The sequence below is a fragment of the Oryzias melastigma genome, linkage group LG12 (genome assembly GCF_002922805.2).
Source record: "Oryzias melastigma strain HK-1 linkage group LG12, ASM292280v2, whole genome shotgun sequence".
NCBI classification, from domain to species: Eukaryota; Metazoa; Chordata; class Actinopteri; order Beloniformes; family Adrianichthyidae; genus Oryzias; species Oryzias melastigma.
The window spans coordinates 5973427-5990073 of NC_050523.1; the positions used below are offsets into that span (position 1 = coordinate 5973427).

Genomic DNA, 16647 nt, shown 5'->3' on the forward strand with positions numbered 1-16647 from the left:
ATCGATATAAGCTTTATAGCAATAATCAATCCATAAAAGTAGAGATTGATCTAACACAAAATGGTAAAGTCTGCTAGCTTGATGCTAACGTATAATGGAATTTCCCGTAGGATGGCTAATGCTAACATATATTGCTACTAAATGAGCATCTTTATAAACTCTGGCATCAATTTTCCAAACAATTTTAAGGAAATGTTTTTAAGGTAACCATTTGTGGCATAATGCTGTAGCGCCACCTAGTGGCCAAACTGAAATGCCCTCTAGGAGAGGCAGAACAATTGTTGGAGTTTCACTGAGAAATTTTACAGTATGTGAACTCTAAACAAATGTGTTTAAATTTGTAAACCATGTGAACTCAAAATTGAATTGGAAAAAAAAAAATAAATATCAGAAATGAATCGATCCAGGCTCTGGTGAATTGAATCAAATCGATTCTGGAAATGATAGGCGATACCCAGTCCTAGTGTTTTGGTAATCCACCTCATTAGAGAAAGACACAGCATCTAATCTGGATGAAAATATGTTTTCATTTGGATTAAAACGTATATAGAACATTTTGGGGGTGGGGGGTTATTTCAAAACTATCTTTAGTTCTCATTTTAGTGTGAATTGCACCAATAGTTTGATGTTCTTCAGGGAAAACCAAGTCCGAGTCAGGAGACACTCAAACAAAAGTGACAGTTCTTCCACAGAAACGCAAAATTACTTTCTGCACCTAAACAAAAAGTAAAGATATTTGTAAAGCAATATCTATGGGGAAACACCACAATTTTAGGGAAAATGAAGCAAATAGAGATAATCTTTATTATTTATCCCATTTGTGGGCCAAATTCAATAGCTTAACGGGACACATCAGCGATATAAACACACAAATATGCAATACATTTCACAAAAAGAGACAATTTCTGAAGGAAACAATCTTGCTAGACCTTGTTAGCTCCGCCCACTTCTAGTTTAATTCATTCATTACAAGCACATCTGAAGTGACGGGCAGGAATGTGTATGGAAGGAGTCTGGAGCGGCGAGTGTTGAGGCTCGCTGCCGTGCACAGGCTTGTGTCACACACTGATAAGATGAATGAATCGACTGATCGTTTGTGTGTTTCAGGGAATGCTGGTGGAGGGTCCGCCCGGGCCTGAGGGGCCGATTGTAAGTCCTTCCTCCTCAAAGATGATCACATCAGCCATGTTTTATTTGCTTACATCAGAAACAGTCGTGTTTACTGCAATTTAAGAGGCAGAAAGCCACCACAAAAATTCCTTTCTCCCGACCGCCGCCGCTTTGAGATTTTATTGTCGAGTAAGGGTCTTCTGTTTGAAACAGGGTCTCCCCGGACCCCCGGGTGCTTCCGGCGCTCCAGGCGGCCCTGGAGATACAGGGGAGAGGGTAAGCAGCAGCGATTATAGCAAAAAGCTGGAGAAATTCACAACCACGTGGGTTCATGTGTGATGTTTTCCGCTCCAGGGTCTTCCCGGTCGTCCTGGTCTTCCCGGTGCTGATGGTCTGCCAGGACCCCCTGGAACTGTCCTGATGCTGCCTGTAAGTAATCTCTGTGACCTATACTCTCATCTAAGTTTCATGGATGTTTTGTATTTAACTTTTTTTTTAAAGTTTAAGCCAGGAAGTTGCTGGATCATCCAGCGATCCGTCTGCAGCATCAACAGTTACCTTAGTCTTTTTTTGGTTTGCATTTGGAAGTCTGTCTCCATTCTGATTAATTGTACAGATGTGGAGCTGCGGTTTTAGTCTGGCTGAGACATGTGGCAAACTTCATCCGGACACGGACTATCCACTGGCAGCAAGCTGCAAATCTCCGATCTTTGAGCTCCATGTCTAATGAGAAACATGCACCGTGTTTCAGTCGTGTTTCAGCACCTTTTTGGACTCGATGTGACATGTACCAAAAAGTCTCTTCCAGATTTTTATGCATCAACTTTTTTTTTTTTTAGCCAAAACTCTGAGTCAGAGGAACATTTAGTCCCAGACTAATAAAGATTTGCTGTTGTTGATAGGAAATATCAATGAAGACATCGGTCCTGGCGCAGAATTCTTTCTAGCCAGCAAAGGAAGAGAACCAGACAGGAAAAAAAGACGACAATAGAGGATGGGTGGAGCTGGGGGCCTCCATTCTGTAACAAATCTAAGTGAGCAGAAAATGTGACAGATAGATGAAAAACTGGGGTTTTGGCAAAATCTGTAGGAAAGCTGTTTATGCCGAGTGTCTGTAGGCGATGTAATTGAGCTCTGATGTCCTCAAACAACTGTTTGTGTTTTGCTTCTTGGTAACACACTTTGTGAAATCCTGCAGCTTTTTGCTGTTTTGTTGCCACAGCCAGTCCTCATGAGAACTTTGTCATGTAATCTGAAACAAAACCCCCTAGAAAGAGAAAAAAAGAATCAAAAGTTCAGTTCTATCACAAAGAAATGGATGATGTAGTACTCAGTTCTGGCCACCAGATGGCAGCAGAGCAGTCAGCTGCTAGTTGTGTTTGGAGTGATGCTGAGCTCAGCATCACCTTTGAGCTGTAAAACAGATTAGATTTATATTATTTTCTTGTTTTGTGTTTATTTTTGCTTCTGGATCAACAATTTAAAAATATGCCGTCCCTGTTGCAGTTCAGATTCAGTTCTGGAGGGGATTCTGGGCAGAAAGGACCCGCTGTGTCGGCGCAGGAGGCCCAGATGCAAGCTATCATGCAACAGGCCAGGGTAACAAACCACAACTAGACAAATGTTTGATGCATATTTTGCCATTTCAATAATTAAATGTCTTTTTCTTTTGATTTGACTTCAGATTTTTCTCATGTTTCTTGAAATTAAAGAATCAACCTTTAAAGACGAAGATGGAAAACTGCACATTTATTTACGAGTTTATGCATAAAATAAATGGTAGAGTTTGGAAAATGTGGTGGGACTCTTAGTGGAAGAAATCCATGCAAAATAGTCATTTTTTTCTACTTTTTCTGTAAAACTTTGTGTTCGAAGTCAGTAATCTGGATTATAGATTAAAAGAGAATTCTTTCAATTGTTTAATACAGTTCCTGGTTGCTTTTTTCCAGTTGGCGATGCGCGGCCCCACAGGTCCCATGGGATTGACCGGAAGACCCGGACCTCTGGTTTGATTCAAACTTACCCTCTCAGAATCTTAAACTTTTGTGTTTTTCCTCATTTTCATACTTGCTTGTTTTGATATCAGGGTCCTCCAGGTGTTCCAGGCCTGAAGGGAGAGTCAGGGGAGGGGGGCCCTCAGGTGCTACTTTTATTTTTAGATCTTTTTATGACCACAAATATTATTTTAGTGACATTACTGATATTTGAAATCCACAAAAACAACATCTGCATGTCGGCTTTTCCCTTCAGGGACCCCGTGGACCCATGGGATCCTCCGGACCCCCTGGAAAGCCCGGCAGAAGGGTCAGTCAATAACTATTTTTTGGTTTTTTTCTGAATGTTTGTTTGTAAAAAGCGAGCAGGAAGGTTCAAATCCAGTCAGATTTGACTTAATGAGACGTAAAATCCGCAAACAGATGTGCTGAACTGTTGTCCGCTTTCAGGGCCGTTCTGGAGCCGACGGTGCCAGAGGAATGCCAGGACAGACCGGACCCAAGGCATGTAGTGGCCCAGTGATCCTCAGTGGTTCCTGGTCACGGTGTTTGTGAATCATTGTTGTCTTTTATGCTCTTTAGGGAGACAGAGGCTTTGATGGTCTGGCTGGACTTCCTGGTGAAAAAGGCCACAGAGTGAGTGGATTTGTGGGTTCATTCGATTGTTTTTCCAGCCTGAAATACTGATTTGTGTTCATCTCTACAGGGAGAATCTGGACCTTCGGGACCTCCTGGTGCTCCTGGAGAGGACGGCGAGAGGGTAACACAAGAAAAAAAAAAATCCTCTTTTTTTTGTTTTATTTTGTAAAGACTTCTTCATTCCATCTTTGAACCTCCGTCCTCGGTCAGCTCAGCTTGATCTCACCTCCACCTGCTTTCCGGTTCCCTCTGTGACCTTTGCTTTCCCCTCCATTATCATTCACTGTCTGCTCCTCAGCCTGACCCGCTCCGTCTCTTTCCCAGGGAGATGACGGAGAGATCGGACCCAGGGGACTTCCCGGTGAACCGGTGAGTGATTGCACGTTTCATCATTCGGTGGGAAAGGTTGTGCGTCTGTGTGTGTGTGTGAGGGGTGTTAGTGGAGATGTTGTGATGAAAGAGGGCGGTTCGATGAGAACGCTCGTGCTGATGCTCACTCTGGGATCTTCAGAAACATCAGGGAGGAGTCCAAAAAAATAATTAAAAAAAAGCCCAACATTCTGTCATTTCAAGATTCCTCCACCAGGGGGTGCTGCATCAGTTTGAATACCTGGTTAGAAAGCAGAGGCTGGGAGGGGATTTTTAATAACTGTGGGAACCCAAGAATCAGCTTTCATTTTCTCACTGTTGGTTATTTCAACAAGCAAAACTCAGGCTTTTTGTTTTTTCTGATACCGCTCTCATAAACCATCGTTTTTTAAATCGATTTGAGGGAAAGCTTTCTCTTGAACACAGAAAATCTGAAAATTTTTACAGAATTTTCACATTTTACTTATAAATAATTCTCCTTTAAACCTAATTCTGTGTAAATTATATGTATTTAGGTTATTTATTAACATATTTGCAATACACAAGAATATGAATGCATTCATGGTGATTTAAATATATAAAAAAGTCATGATAGTTGTCAAAATGATTAATTTAATACATTTTTTATAGAGAAAAAACTTGTTTTTGTTGATAAAAATTTATATTTTGAGTGAACTTTTTTTATTTCATGATTGGAACTTTGCAGATTAATACAAAAAATGTGTTTTTTGGGAAAATAACTCTTTTCTGGCAAATCTGTTTTCATACAAATCAGCCTCTTAATGATCATCTCAGTAAAAAGTAGTCCACTTTAGAATAAGTAAGATTATTACAGACCATATAGAGTAGGAAGGACACAAACTTTATATTTTTTCAAACTAATATTGACTATTTTAAGTTTACAATCCATAGATAATATATAAAAATGTACTGTCTCACTTTTAGTATAGACTAAGTTTACTGATAGTACATGTAAATGGAGTAATTTTTGCTAAGAGTCTCTACAGTAAATGTAAATATTTGCTTTTTCTGGATGGAAGCATCAATGAAATTAAACATCCGTGTAAGTTTGGGGCAGTCTTTCTTCTCCCATGTTTATCCGATTTTTTTTTTTAAGGGGCCTCGTGGTTTGCTGGGACCAAAAGGACCCCAGGGACCTTCTGGACCTCCTGTGAGTCTCCTCATCTTCTCACAGATTGTGTTTGGAGAGCACATCCCAGTTTTTAGCATCTCTGTTTTTTAGCATGAGATGTTAAAAATGTTAATTTGTATATTTTAGATTAAAAAAAAATTGTATTGAAAATTTCCCTTCATTTGTGTTTTAATAACCTGTGCTTTTGCATCAGGGCGTCACTGGAATGGATGGACAACCTGGACCTAAAGGAAACATAGTAAGCTAAAACTACTGACACTTTCACTCCAATCATCCATAAAAAAAGCCTTTTCCTGCTTCATCACTGACTTGAGCACACGAACCGGCGCTACACAATCACGCGGCACAATTCCAGCTCAATTTCCTCAAAGCGCCTGGTTGTAATGAGAGGAGATCTGACGGCAGCAGCTTGTCTGCTCTGTTGGGAATCTCCCAACAAGGTGGAGATGGAAGATCAACAACTTTCCCAGACTTCTGCTCTGAGATAACCCCACAGGGAAGGGAGTTCTGATGTTTGAGCTTCAGCACTTTGGGAATATTCTTGTATCGGTGAAAACGGTGTAGGTTGTTTTTATTCAAGATAATGGCTTTTAACTACCAGAAACATTTATATTTTGTTACTTTTTTAGGGCCCTCAAGGAGAACCAGGTCCTCCTGGACAGCAAGGCAACCCAGGTGCTCAGGTTCGTACACAACATGTCATCAGGTATCATTATCGTTTCCATAATGTGCCTGAGAAAAGCTCTGATCGAGTATTTTCTATCTACAGGGACTTCCAGGACCTCAAGGAGCGATCGGACCTCCAGGAGAGAAGGTGAAAAATCCAGATTAGACACTTGGTTAAAAATAAAAAATATATGTATGAGAAAAAAAGAAATAAAAATGTTGCTAGACTTGGATCTATAAATGATCATCTGGATGATTTAAGTGATTTAAGGGAACACGTTTTACACCATAGTGATGCATTCAGTAAATCTGTATTGGAATTATGCAACGATTTTAAAACAAAGGTCAACTCATCGTATATTAATGAAGAAGAAGAATTTTAAATTCAGCCTTATTTAACTCTTAAACACTTGACCTTTATCTCTAGAGAAAAGCACAGCTGGAGTTACGTTGATCGTGTTAACGGTTAAAAGGTTAAAACATATTAAAGATTGTCTATTTAGTCGTCATCTCAGGTGTTAAAGGGTTAACCAACCTTACTTAAGCAAAAGATGCATATTTATTTTATTTTTTGTCACAGTTTAAGTCATATAAGTATTTTTTTTAAATTAAGAAAGTCAATAAAAATAATGATAAAAAAAAAACTATTTATTCTAAATAAGTCTCTAAGAGTTGCCATGGTAGTTGTTTCAAAAAAAGTGCAAAGTTCATGTTACTTAAAATACTTTGATTTTACTGCTGGACATGGAAATGTACAGAGCCCCTAAAAAAATAATTTAAAAAAAAAAAAAAAATTCTGGTTACTAACTGGTACGCACCAGATAGTAACTCATTTTCTTTTTCTAAAAATTGAAGAAAAAAAATATGGTTACTACCTGGTGCTTACCAGATAATAACTTGAGTGCACCAGATAGTAACTTACACACACCAGTTAGTAACAAAAAATTGTTTTTTCTAAAAATTGAAGGAAAAAAAAACTATCTGGTGAGCACCAGTTAATAACCAGTTTTTTTTTTTTTTTTTAAAAAACGTATTATTTTTTTTTTTATTTGATTATACCCTTTAGTGGCTCTGTAGAAATGTGTCAAGAAGTCTCCACAAATGAGTTTTAAAAAAAGCAATAATTAAAAAAAAAAATCGCCCCGGGACATGACCTTCGACCTTATGTGAAAGCTATAATTTGTTCTCAGGGATAAAAATAATTTAATTATTCTAATTATTTTTCTGTGTTTACCTCACAAAAATGACTTTGTTGGTTAACATTAACACACAAAATGAGTTCTCCAACACTGAATTGGCCCTGGAATGAGTAAATAGTGGTTGCTAAGTAAAAGTTAAAAAATTACTTTAACAAAGAAGCATGAAAGTTGGTACATACATTTTTGAGCCCAATTAATGCAAAAAATGTAATGGTTGCTATGGACCTTTCACATTTGTAAAGTCATTATATGGAATCAAAAATGGGACAATTCTACTATGAATGTACCATGTGTTCTCAGGTCACATGTGAGCCTCTTTTTATATGTATTTGGGTAAAATAATTGGATTTATCTACTGTTAAAAGTGATAAGTTTCTTTTTCTAATTTGGTTGTTTTTCAATTAATTATTGTCTTCTAAATCCCAGAATTTCTCCTTTATTTTACTGCTAAAATATTGATATCCGAAATTAGCATATTAATATCCATAAAAATGATATTTTAGCGTATTGCTATATGTCAAACACATATTCACCAACCTTTTCTGTTTTTTAAGGGTCCAACCGGAAAGCCAGGCTTACCAGGAATGCCAGGAGCCGATGGTCCACCTGTGAGTCCCACGTTTTCCTTTTCCTGAAACGACAGCGTCTTCAAAGCCTGTTTTCTCTTTGATTCCCTGTATGTTGGTTTTAGTGTTTAGAGCAAAACATACTGAGATAATCACAGGGCTGAATCCAAACACCTTCACACAGCTGCAGCACCAGCGTAAACAGCACACCCGCTCAAAACGCTTCCCATGAACAGACACCTGCAGGAGGGACACATGTTTTTGGAGTGGCACCAGGTGCCATCTTGGGGGGAGAAAGAGGTGTTAAAAAAAAATTGTTCTTTTATGCGAGTCACTGTTTCACAAACATGTTTTTTCGTATTTTTTCTAAAATTAATTCAGCCGTATTTCTTAGTTCTCTTGCATCCATTCACTAAAAACCCATCAGCGCTTTGTCTCATTAGAATAGAGTCCATTTTCATTCCCGTTTTCTCTCCACTAGGCATCGTTGTGTGTTTCTGCAACTTCTACACTGCGTGCACGTGCATGTGCATATTGTGCAGTCCCAAGATGGCTGCAGTCGTGGCTTTTAGAGCGCAGTAATAGCTGCTAGTGCCTTTAAAATGCAGTGCATTAAGGATAAAAAAAAATAAAAAAATCCCCTAATGAGAATGAACTCGAAAAGCCCCTTTTTCCAATTTCCCAGTTAGATTCGTCCTCCAGCAGTTTTACAACCTAATCTCTCCGTTTTAAAGAGCTGTTGTAGTATTTATGGTGGTAATTATACTGTTCAGTAATATTACAATTAATAATTTACAGGGTCACCCTGGGAAAGAGGGTCCAAATGGAGAGAAAGGACACATGGTGAGTTTCCTCAGTTTATCCCCTTCTACCTTCCATTTAGTCTGCTTTCATTCAGTCAAACTCTTTTACTGCTCTCTGTCCCAAATTAGACCCATTTGCATAAAATATTCAGCATTAAAGTAGATCAAATAAACTCTACTGCCTAAATGTGTCTCTAGGGCCCTCCGGGACCTCAAGGGCCCATTGGTTATCCTGGACCCCGAGGCGTAAAGGTGAGTTTATTCTCGATGATACGAGAAGGCATTTTTTTTTTTTGAATATTTATGAATGTTTTTGCAGCCAGGCATCTTTGTTTCCCATGGTGAGTGATTTAGTGAAAAGCCCGTAAAAGAGCAACGTGAGTCGGCTCAATTCCTTTGTGTTTACATGAAGATATTGTTGAAGAACTGGAGCCATCTGTGACCACGTCAGATGGAGCCGAGCCCAATCACATCGTGTTTGGTGCCGTTTTTCACCAACACATGAAAGACAAAAGCAAAGTTATCCACTAATTCTTCAGGAGTGTCTGATCCGGTCACCGTTAGAGGGATTCCCCTGTTGAATGAATCTGATTTATCACAGATTTTATTGATCGTCAGCATTCAGATTTATATCTACCTTGAAAAGACTTAAAGATACACTCAAAAAAAATGTTTCTTTTGGCGTTTAACATGTTTTTGTGGCATTTTTCTGAAGAAAATTAAGCTTAAAATGAGCATTTCTGAGTATTTATTTATTCAAATCATTGTGAATCAGGAACAGACAAAAAAAAAACAGTTTAAAAAGATGGTATTTATGATATAGAAAACATAATGAATGGGCCACAAGCTCCTTGCGAAGGGATGGGAAAGGGGGCGGGGTTTCCCCAGACCAACATTCCTGCCCACAAATCAGAGTCAAAATGAATGAATGAATGAATTACAGCTCTGCAGGATGATGTCCTAGAAAACGTAATTTTGGTTTTTTTCGGGCTAAAAGTGGCATAATTGTAATTTATTAACCTGTATTTGTCCAGGAAGTCCCCTTGAAATTAAGAAATCTATTTTACAAGTGAGTTCTAGAATTCTAGAATTAAAAATCCACTGGGAACGCTGATGAAAATGGATCTTTAAAGTCCCACTCCAACCATTTTTCCCAGTCGCTGATAGCTTTGCTACGCACTCATGCGCAAGCTTATGGCTTTAAGCTAACATTAGCTGCGCAATAATGATGACGATCAATATTGACTTTGGCACGCCCATTTCAGTAGCTGCGTCAATAGTCGGAACATTTTCAAGCATCCAGTTTTCTGATCCATTTTGATTTGCACTCAGAAACGCTCAGAAACACAGTTTTAATCGTACATTCTTTTATATAAGTGATCCTAAAAAATGCTGCATGAACATGTTAAAAACACAAAAAAAGACCTTTTCCATTGGAGTGGGTCTTTAAGAAGTCCTAAATCTGCCCAGCAACTGCACCTCCATCAAAACGACCTGCTGACCTGTAACTTTCTGTTTGCTGTTGCATGGCAGGGCGCCGACGGCGTGCGTGGCCTCAAAGGAAACAAAGGTGAAAAGGTAAGAACCCACCGACAGAAAAAGATGGGATTTGTTGAACCTTTGCAGCTTAAAATGAAGCCAGCCATGCTTAAAATGGGAGTGTGAAAGATTTCAAGGATACAGAAGAGCTATTCATGGTTTCCGTAGCAACAGGCTCCCTTATCGACTGCTTCAAAACATTTGCAATGATAACATATCCCACCCAAACTGAATTTCCTGCTTGTTTTTTCACCAGGGAGAAGACGGATTCCCTGGATTCAAGGGAGACATGGGAATCAAGGGCGACAGGGTGAGGCTTATCGCTTTTTTATTTCACACCTTGACTCCATGAAATTAAAACATTCAAGCTAGCCGAGTTCTCTAAGTTATTGGGGCCCAAACTTAATTCTTTGGGATCAATATTGAACATTCATTTTTTAATACTTTCCTAAACAGAGATCTGAGTCTGATGCTGCATTCACACTAGCTGCATGTGGTGCATTCAAGAACACAGTAAATGCAGTTTTATGAATGCACATCCAGCAGGTGGTGTTTGCACCAGACAAGCACTGCACAAGCAGGGACTCTTCTTCTTCTGTGTTTTGACTGTTTATTAGCCTCCATATGCCTCTGAAAATAGGTACAGGCTCGGAGGGAAAAGTCAGTAGCTGTGTCAATAGTCTGAGGGGAGAAAAATCCCTCAAATTTTGCTCCAGGCTTTTAGTTTTCACACCTCATTTCCAATAAATGTCCACCTTGGGGTTATATTAATCCAGCCGTGAACAAACAGAAATTATTAATTTCTCCTTTGTAATCATGTTAACAATGGTTGGCACTTTGGTGTTATGAAAAGGACACATAACCAAATCCGAGTCCCCCCGCGATTGAGCGTCAAAAAGTTTAACCGGTTGAACTTTCAGCGCAAGTTTAATGAGCGACCGATTTGTACGTAAAACCTGCCCGCGACCGGACTTAAACACTTGCATAGCAATGCCCAATCACAAGTTTTCCGGACGCGGAAGCCCGAAGCTCTGGTCTACGCTCGTTTGCACAGACTTTTCATTGAAACTGTCGCTTGAGTCGATGCAACTGGTGTGTAAGAACCTTTAGGTGTCGCAAACACTCCTCACATCTGGCTCAAAAGTCAAAAGCCTGGCACATGTATTCATACACTATTTGATATTGTGATGGAGAACACTTTGTTTTTTTAATAATTTTTTTTTTTTTTTTAAATGTTGGAAATAGAAAGACACCAACGGCGGATGTTACCTATGACCCTTTTGGAGGACGTGGTCATTGAATCAAAATTCACATCATAACGGATTTACTACACCGTCCATTAAGCTTTGAGAAACAATTTGCTAAAATTAACAAATCAGCTCCAACAAGTTTTCTGTCATGGTTTTTATCCAATCAGATTGGAGGAACATTTTACAAATCCATCCCCAACAGTGTAGTAGTTCATTGAAAAAACTGATTGTTTAAAACAATCTCAAAATTTAGTTTGGTACATGTTTGCAAGTCCGTGCAAAGACTGATCATCCAGAAACTTTCTAAAGCTACATTCACAAATGTGCATTTGTCACCTATTTTTGACGCACGTCAAATTCACTGCTCTATGCTTGTGGGAGGAGCTACTGTCCAAGGTTGTTAGTCTCATGTCTACATGAAAGTATTGACTGTTTATCAGTATATCTCATATAAATCAATGCATAGAAGACGTGGATGATGTTAAGAGATCAAGTTTACTTATTTTAAAAGAGCTCTACAAAAACATTGGTAATGATATCTCCATGTCTGGGTTCATGTGCATCTTCTATTCTGCAGTTTTTTTTGTACTTTCACCGTCTACTACAAGAGCTGTTTCCGATTGAAGGCCGCTTTCAGCGGTACTTCCACATCTTTTTGACCCAGTTTGACAACTTTGCTGTCCCGCATTAGTCCATGGAGGGAAAAAATGAAGATAAGGATAAAATTGAATACATTTTCTATCATTATTTAAATGAAAATGAGAAAAATAGCATAAAGTTTAAGAGGAACTTTTGGAATCCACCTGCTGATCATGTCATCAACACATCGCGCGCTAAAGCTGAGTTCCTGATTGGTTGATGTGACACATTCTTTACCAAAGTTCAGATATTTGAACTGTAGAAACATTGTAGTTCAACCACTATATCACCACGTTTGACGCTCAAAACGCCCTGCGGGACCCCTCAACGCTTCTGTACATTGACTTTGTACAATGCAAGTCGCATTAGCGTAGCTGGACTCATCACCTTTGCGTTGGACGCCATTTTCTATTAAACGTTTTTGACCAAATATGTGGAGAACACACAAACGCACACCAGCAGTTTTCAGTTTATTTCCCCGTCTCTTCCCAGCCAGTCCTAAACTCTCCGACTGCGGGAGAAGAGTTTTGCTTCCCCTTGTGAAGGGATTTAAGCTGTCAAGTTGCAGGAAAAAATGCCTTCTCCGATGAGGGACATAACTCAGCCTTCAAACATCACGGCTGTCACATTTTACTGAGCCGTCTGCGGAAAGGAGGAGGAAGGAATCAATGCCACTTTGAACGGCCCTCAAGTCCCACAAGACACTTCAGCTTTCCTCTGGAGATGTTAGAGATCTAAACGAAACTGAAAGGAGACTGTAACTTTTGAAGCAGCTCGTGTGGTTGCTCATCTGAAAGTTTTTTTTGTTGATGATGTTGCAGGAATGAGTCAGGAGCAGTTTGCTTGATGCAGTCTCATGCATCGGAGCAGACGGGTCTCTGCAGAAGCGCTTGGCTGTCAGGGCGAGTTTGTAGCATTTGTCCTGCAACCTAAGAGGAACAAGAATCTGATTCCTTTAGGGGTGGATACAGGCAAAAAAATGTTCAGACCTATGGAAGGCATGGGACAGACACGAAATATGAAGATTGTAGACTGCTCGGCAATGCCACAGAGTGAAAATGATCATGGACATTTTTTTCCTATGGCCATGCTGCGGGTGACAGGATGTAGCAAACAGTTAAAGGGTAACCAAACATGGAAGTTGGAGGCCGACTCCGCCCACAGCTGAAATGTGAAAATCCAGTCAAAGGGGCGGGGCTGGACTGTTCTCATTACTGGAGCTGCAGATCATGACATGGGACTTAAATAGTTTGACCAATCATGAAATTCAACTGTAATACCTCAATTTAACCTGTAGGGGACAGCACACAGATGGTTTTTGGCTATATTTTCAAGAATTTAACAAGTTTATCTTAATTTGCCAAAGACCAACAGGTAGCACTTTGGTTATTCTTTAAACAACATGAAAAATTCAGCCTCACTAATTACTACTGTGGCTTACAAGCACCGTAAAAGCACATTACCCATAGGTCAAAAAGCCTGTGTAGTTTCCATTAGCCTTACTTTATGATTCACCTACCAGTTTTACGCTCTGTGTTTTTTGTAACATTTTCTTGTAGTATTTTTCTCACAGCAGAGGAAAGAATTTATCATTCAAACTGTGTTTGATTATTTCTTGAATCAAATCGGGTTGATCAAAAAACTAGATGCTTGAAAATGCTCAGACTAAGGACAAATCTACTAAAATGGGCCAAGAATTATGTTACTAATGAGCTACTACTGCTGTAGAGAGAATGTGTTGTAAAAAACAACAAAACCTTTTTGATTTAGGCTAAAAACTATATAAACATAAATAAATCACTGGCAACGATTTTAAAATAGAAAAAAAATATGGTTGGAGTGGAACTTAAAGTCCTGGTGAAATTTGGGCTAAATTAACCCAAACTTCTTGTAGATGATGTAAACATCTCACTTTTGTCTCCAATCAATCCTAATTTAGGGTCACAGAGGGTTAAATGTTTTCACTTTTCTTGCACTTTTTTACCGTTTACAGTGAAAAACTGCAGCATCAAAGCAACTGCTTGAAGTCCAACTTCATCTATAAATATGTTCTATTGTAAAACCGTTCTCAGTGATACTTTAATTATGATTATGCAGTTTTTGGACAGAATCGAAAAGCCTGTGTTGTTTTTATGAGATTTCTTGTTTAGATTGTTGTCTGCAGAGCAGCAGGAGCTCATCAAAAATGATTTTGGTTGAAGGCGTAGAAGCATTCCTCTGTTTACACTTTCTCCCGCTAGATTATAGCTTCTCTCAAGCCCAAGCTAACATTAGGCTAGCAAAAAGATGTGCATAAAATCATTCTTAAAAAATGACAAAGTCTTTCTGATTTTGGCTAAAAACTGTATAATATTAATTTAAAGACCACTAGGAATGATTTTTTGACAGAAAAAATATAGTGGGACATCCTGTGATGCGTTCAAGCAGCCACTTCCAATGAAAAGTCTGTGTAAACACACTCTTGACGTAGCTACATACATTTCTAAAACCGTTTTCTGGCTCTATGTAAAAAACTCCATTGAATGTGTGTTTAAAGTTAAACAAGATCAAACCAATCAGTGACTCTGATTTAATATGTATGGATGATGTCCCTTTTTTAATTTGAAAATTGATAACTGACGAGAAATTGATTAAATGCAGTTTGTGCCTGGACTGAATCATCTTCCACAGGTCTGGACAACCCAAAAACTTGATCACTTGTATGGATCAAGCCTCCCATTTAGGTCCATATGACTAAAGCTTTTTCTGAAAGCAACTTTTTGCATTTTAAAAAAAACAAAACATTTTTCAGAATAAATGCATGAAAATTCCCTTTTATCCAATAAAATGTTATCATTTTTGCTTTTTAAGGAACATTTAAGCAAAAATTGAACAAATAAATCAGTAAATTTGATAGAAAATCACAAATATTGCCAAAACTTGCAGATATTTATCGCCTCTGAATCTAGAATAAATGCACTCGAACTTGTGTGGAAAAGTTTTCTCCCTCTCACACTAATACATCAGTGTCCACCAGGCTAACAGATGTAATCCAAACTGCCCTGCTGAGTGATGTTCTTTGTTATTCAGGGAGAACTTGGACCCGCAGGGCCCAGAGGGGAAGACGGTCCCGAAGGGCCAAAGGGTCGCTCGGGACTCCCCGGAGATCCTGGTCCAATTGGCCCCACTGGTGAGAAGGTGAGCTGCTGTTAGCTGAAGCATGCTGGGAGCCCGCAGACGACTGACTGTTTTACTGCGTGTTTAGAAAGAAGAAGACTTTTTTTCTCTGATTGCTCTGTGCTCAGATCTGAACAAATCTGCTGCTTTTCCACCAACATCAGAGGACTGAAATACTGAATAATCTAACAATTTCAGCAATTTACAAAGATTAAAAAAAAAAAAAAACAAGATTTTATTTGTTTTATGTACATTACCTAAAGCAGATTTTCCTCTTTTTTCCATTTTTGTTGCCTCTTGAACCAAAAACCTGAGTGTAATTCCGCCATTAATCGCTTCTCATCGTTTCTACTGTAATATTTGTGCTTTTCTAAGTGCTGCTACACTGAGAAGACTCGACTTCTGCACTAAATGATTTATGTTACTGTGGATGCACCAATCTGGAAGGATTCCTGGGAGGTGGAACGCATCTTTGTGTAAAGTGTGGGGTCATTTGGTTTATTGCTTTGGAGCAGAACAAAAGCAACAACAAAAAAATCCACTGAAAGAGAAATAAAAACTGAAGATTGAGCTTATCTGATAGAAAACAGCATTTTCTCGTCTCTACTCTGTCTCTCACTTAAAGTAATACGTCTGCAAATGGAAAAGTGTTTTGACAGAAAACAGATTTTCTTCTAGAACCGAATGGATTTTTACTCCATCGTAACAATAATGGGGAAAAATGACATTTTTCAAATGTTACTGCATCCTTTAGACTTATTTAACTCTTACACTGTAAAAAGAGGCAAAGAACGCCAAGATTAAGAAAGAAAATCCCTAAAAAGGAATAAAATTATCTGTCCATGCAAGATATCAAAATCTAGAAACACAAGCATTAAAAAAAGGAAAAACAAATTACAAAAGCTAAATATTTTAGATTGAATGCTCTAAAGCCCAATAATAATTATTATTTTTTGTTAGTACCAAGGTTTATGTTTGCTTTTATGTACAACATTTTAGTTCATTTTGATTATGGTGACAAAAACTTGTGTAATCAGTGAAAATGACTCATTTCACAATGAAATTGGAGCAAAATCTTAGTACAAATTGGAGCGTCTTGATAAAACCTCATAAAATCTATAACTTATTTTCAGAACATAAATCATACTGCACCATTCTAACTTGTTTATGAAACTTTAGAATAAAAGCCTTAAACTTGAGCTAAAAATTAGGGTTCAATTTGAGTTTTTTCGAGTCATAGTTTATATCTTTGCAAGAATATAATAGTTTGTAGCGTCGGAATGGAAAGTGGAAAAATGCAAAGTTTAAGGATTTAGATTAAGATTTTATAGCAGTTGGCATAAAAACTGAAATAATTGCATTTGTGCAAAGAAACGTTCTAACTCTCATTTCTTTTTTGAAATTTACCAAAAGCAAACAGAAAAAAATCAATAGATCTCAACACTTTTTAGAAAATAAATGGATTTATGAAAATAATAAATAATAATCTTGCTGTCTGTCACATTTCCTGCTTAATCAATCAGCTGCATCCTTTGGTTTCCTTGACAGCTGCTTCAGGTTGTGC

The 16647-nt window shown here is 38.3% G+C and overlaps 1 protein-coding gene across 2 annotated transcripts in view; it reads left to right on the forward strand.

Annotated features, from left to right (window-relative positions):
• col5a1 (procollagen, type V, alpha 1) overlaps positions 1-16647 on the forward strand; it is a 98797-nt gene that overhangs the window by 53792 nt on the left and 28358 nt on the right. For both annotated transcript variants that reach the window (XM_024298811.2, XM_024298810.2), the window contains exons 10-30: positions 1108-1149; positions 1324-1386; positions 1465-1539; positions 2617-2709; positions 3060-3116; positions 3197-3250; positions 3361-3414; positions 3555-3608; positions 3687-3740; positions 3811-3864; positions 4068-4112; positions 5230-5283; positions 5459-5503; positions 5895-5948; positions 6035-6079; positions 7685-7738; positions 8495-8539; positions 8698-8751; positions 10033-10077; positions 10295-10348; positions 14997-15104. In XM_024298811.2, the coding sequence (XP_024154579.1) occupies positions 1108-1149; positions 1324-1386; positions 1465-1539; positions 2617-2709; positions 3060-3116; positions 3197-3250; positions 3361-3414; positions 3555-3608; positions 3687-3740; positions 3811-3864; positions 4068-4112; positions 5230-5283; positions 5459-5503; positions 5895-5948; positions 6035-6079; positions 7685-7738; positions 8495-8539; positions 8698-8751; positions 10033-10077; positions 10295-10348; positions 14997-15104 (1203 nt within the window). The remainder of the gene's footprint in view (positions 1-1107; positions 1150-1323; positions 1387-1464; positions 1540-2616; positions 2710-3059; positions 3117-3196; positions 3251-3360; positions 3415-3554; positions 3609-3686; positions 3741-3810; positions 3865-4067; positions 4113-5229; positions 5284-5458; positions 5504-5894; positions 5949-6034; positions 6080-7684; positions 7739-8494; positions 8540-8697; positions 8752-10032; positions 10078-10294; positions 10349-14996; positions 15105-16647) is intronic.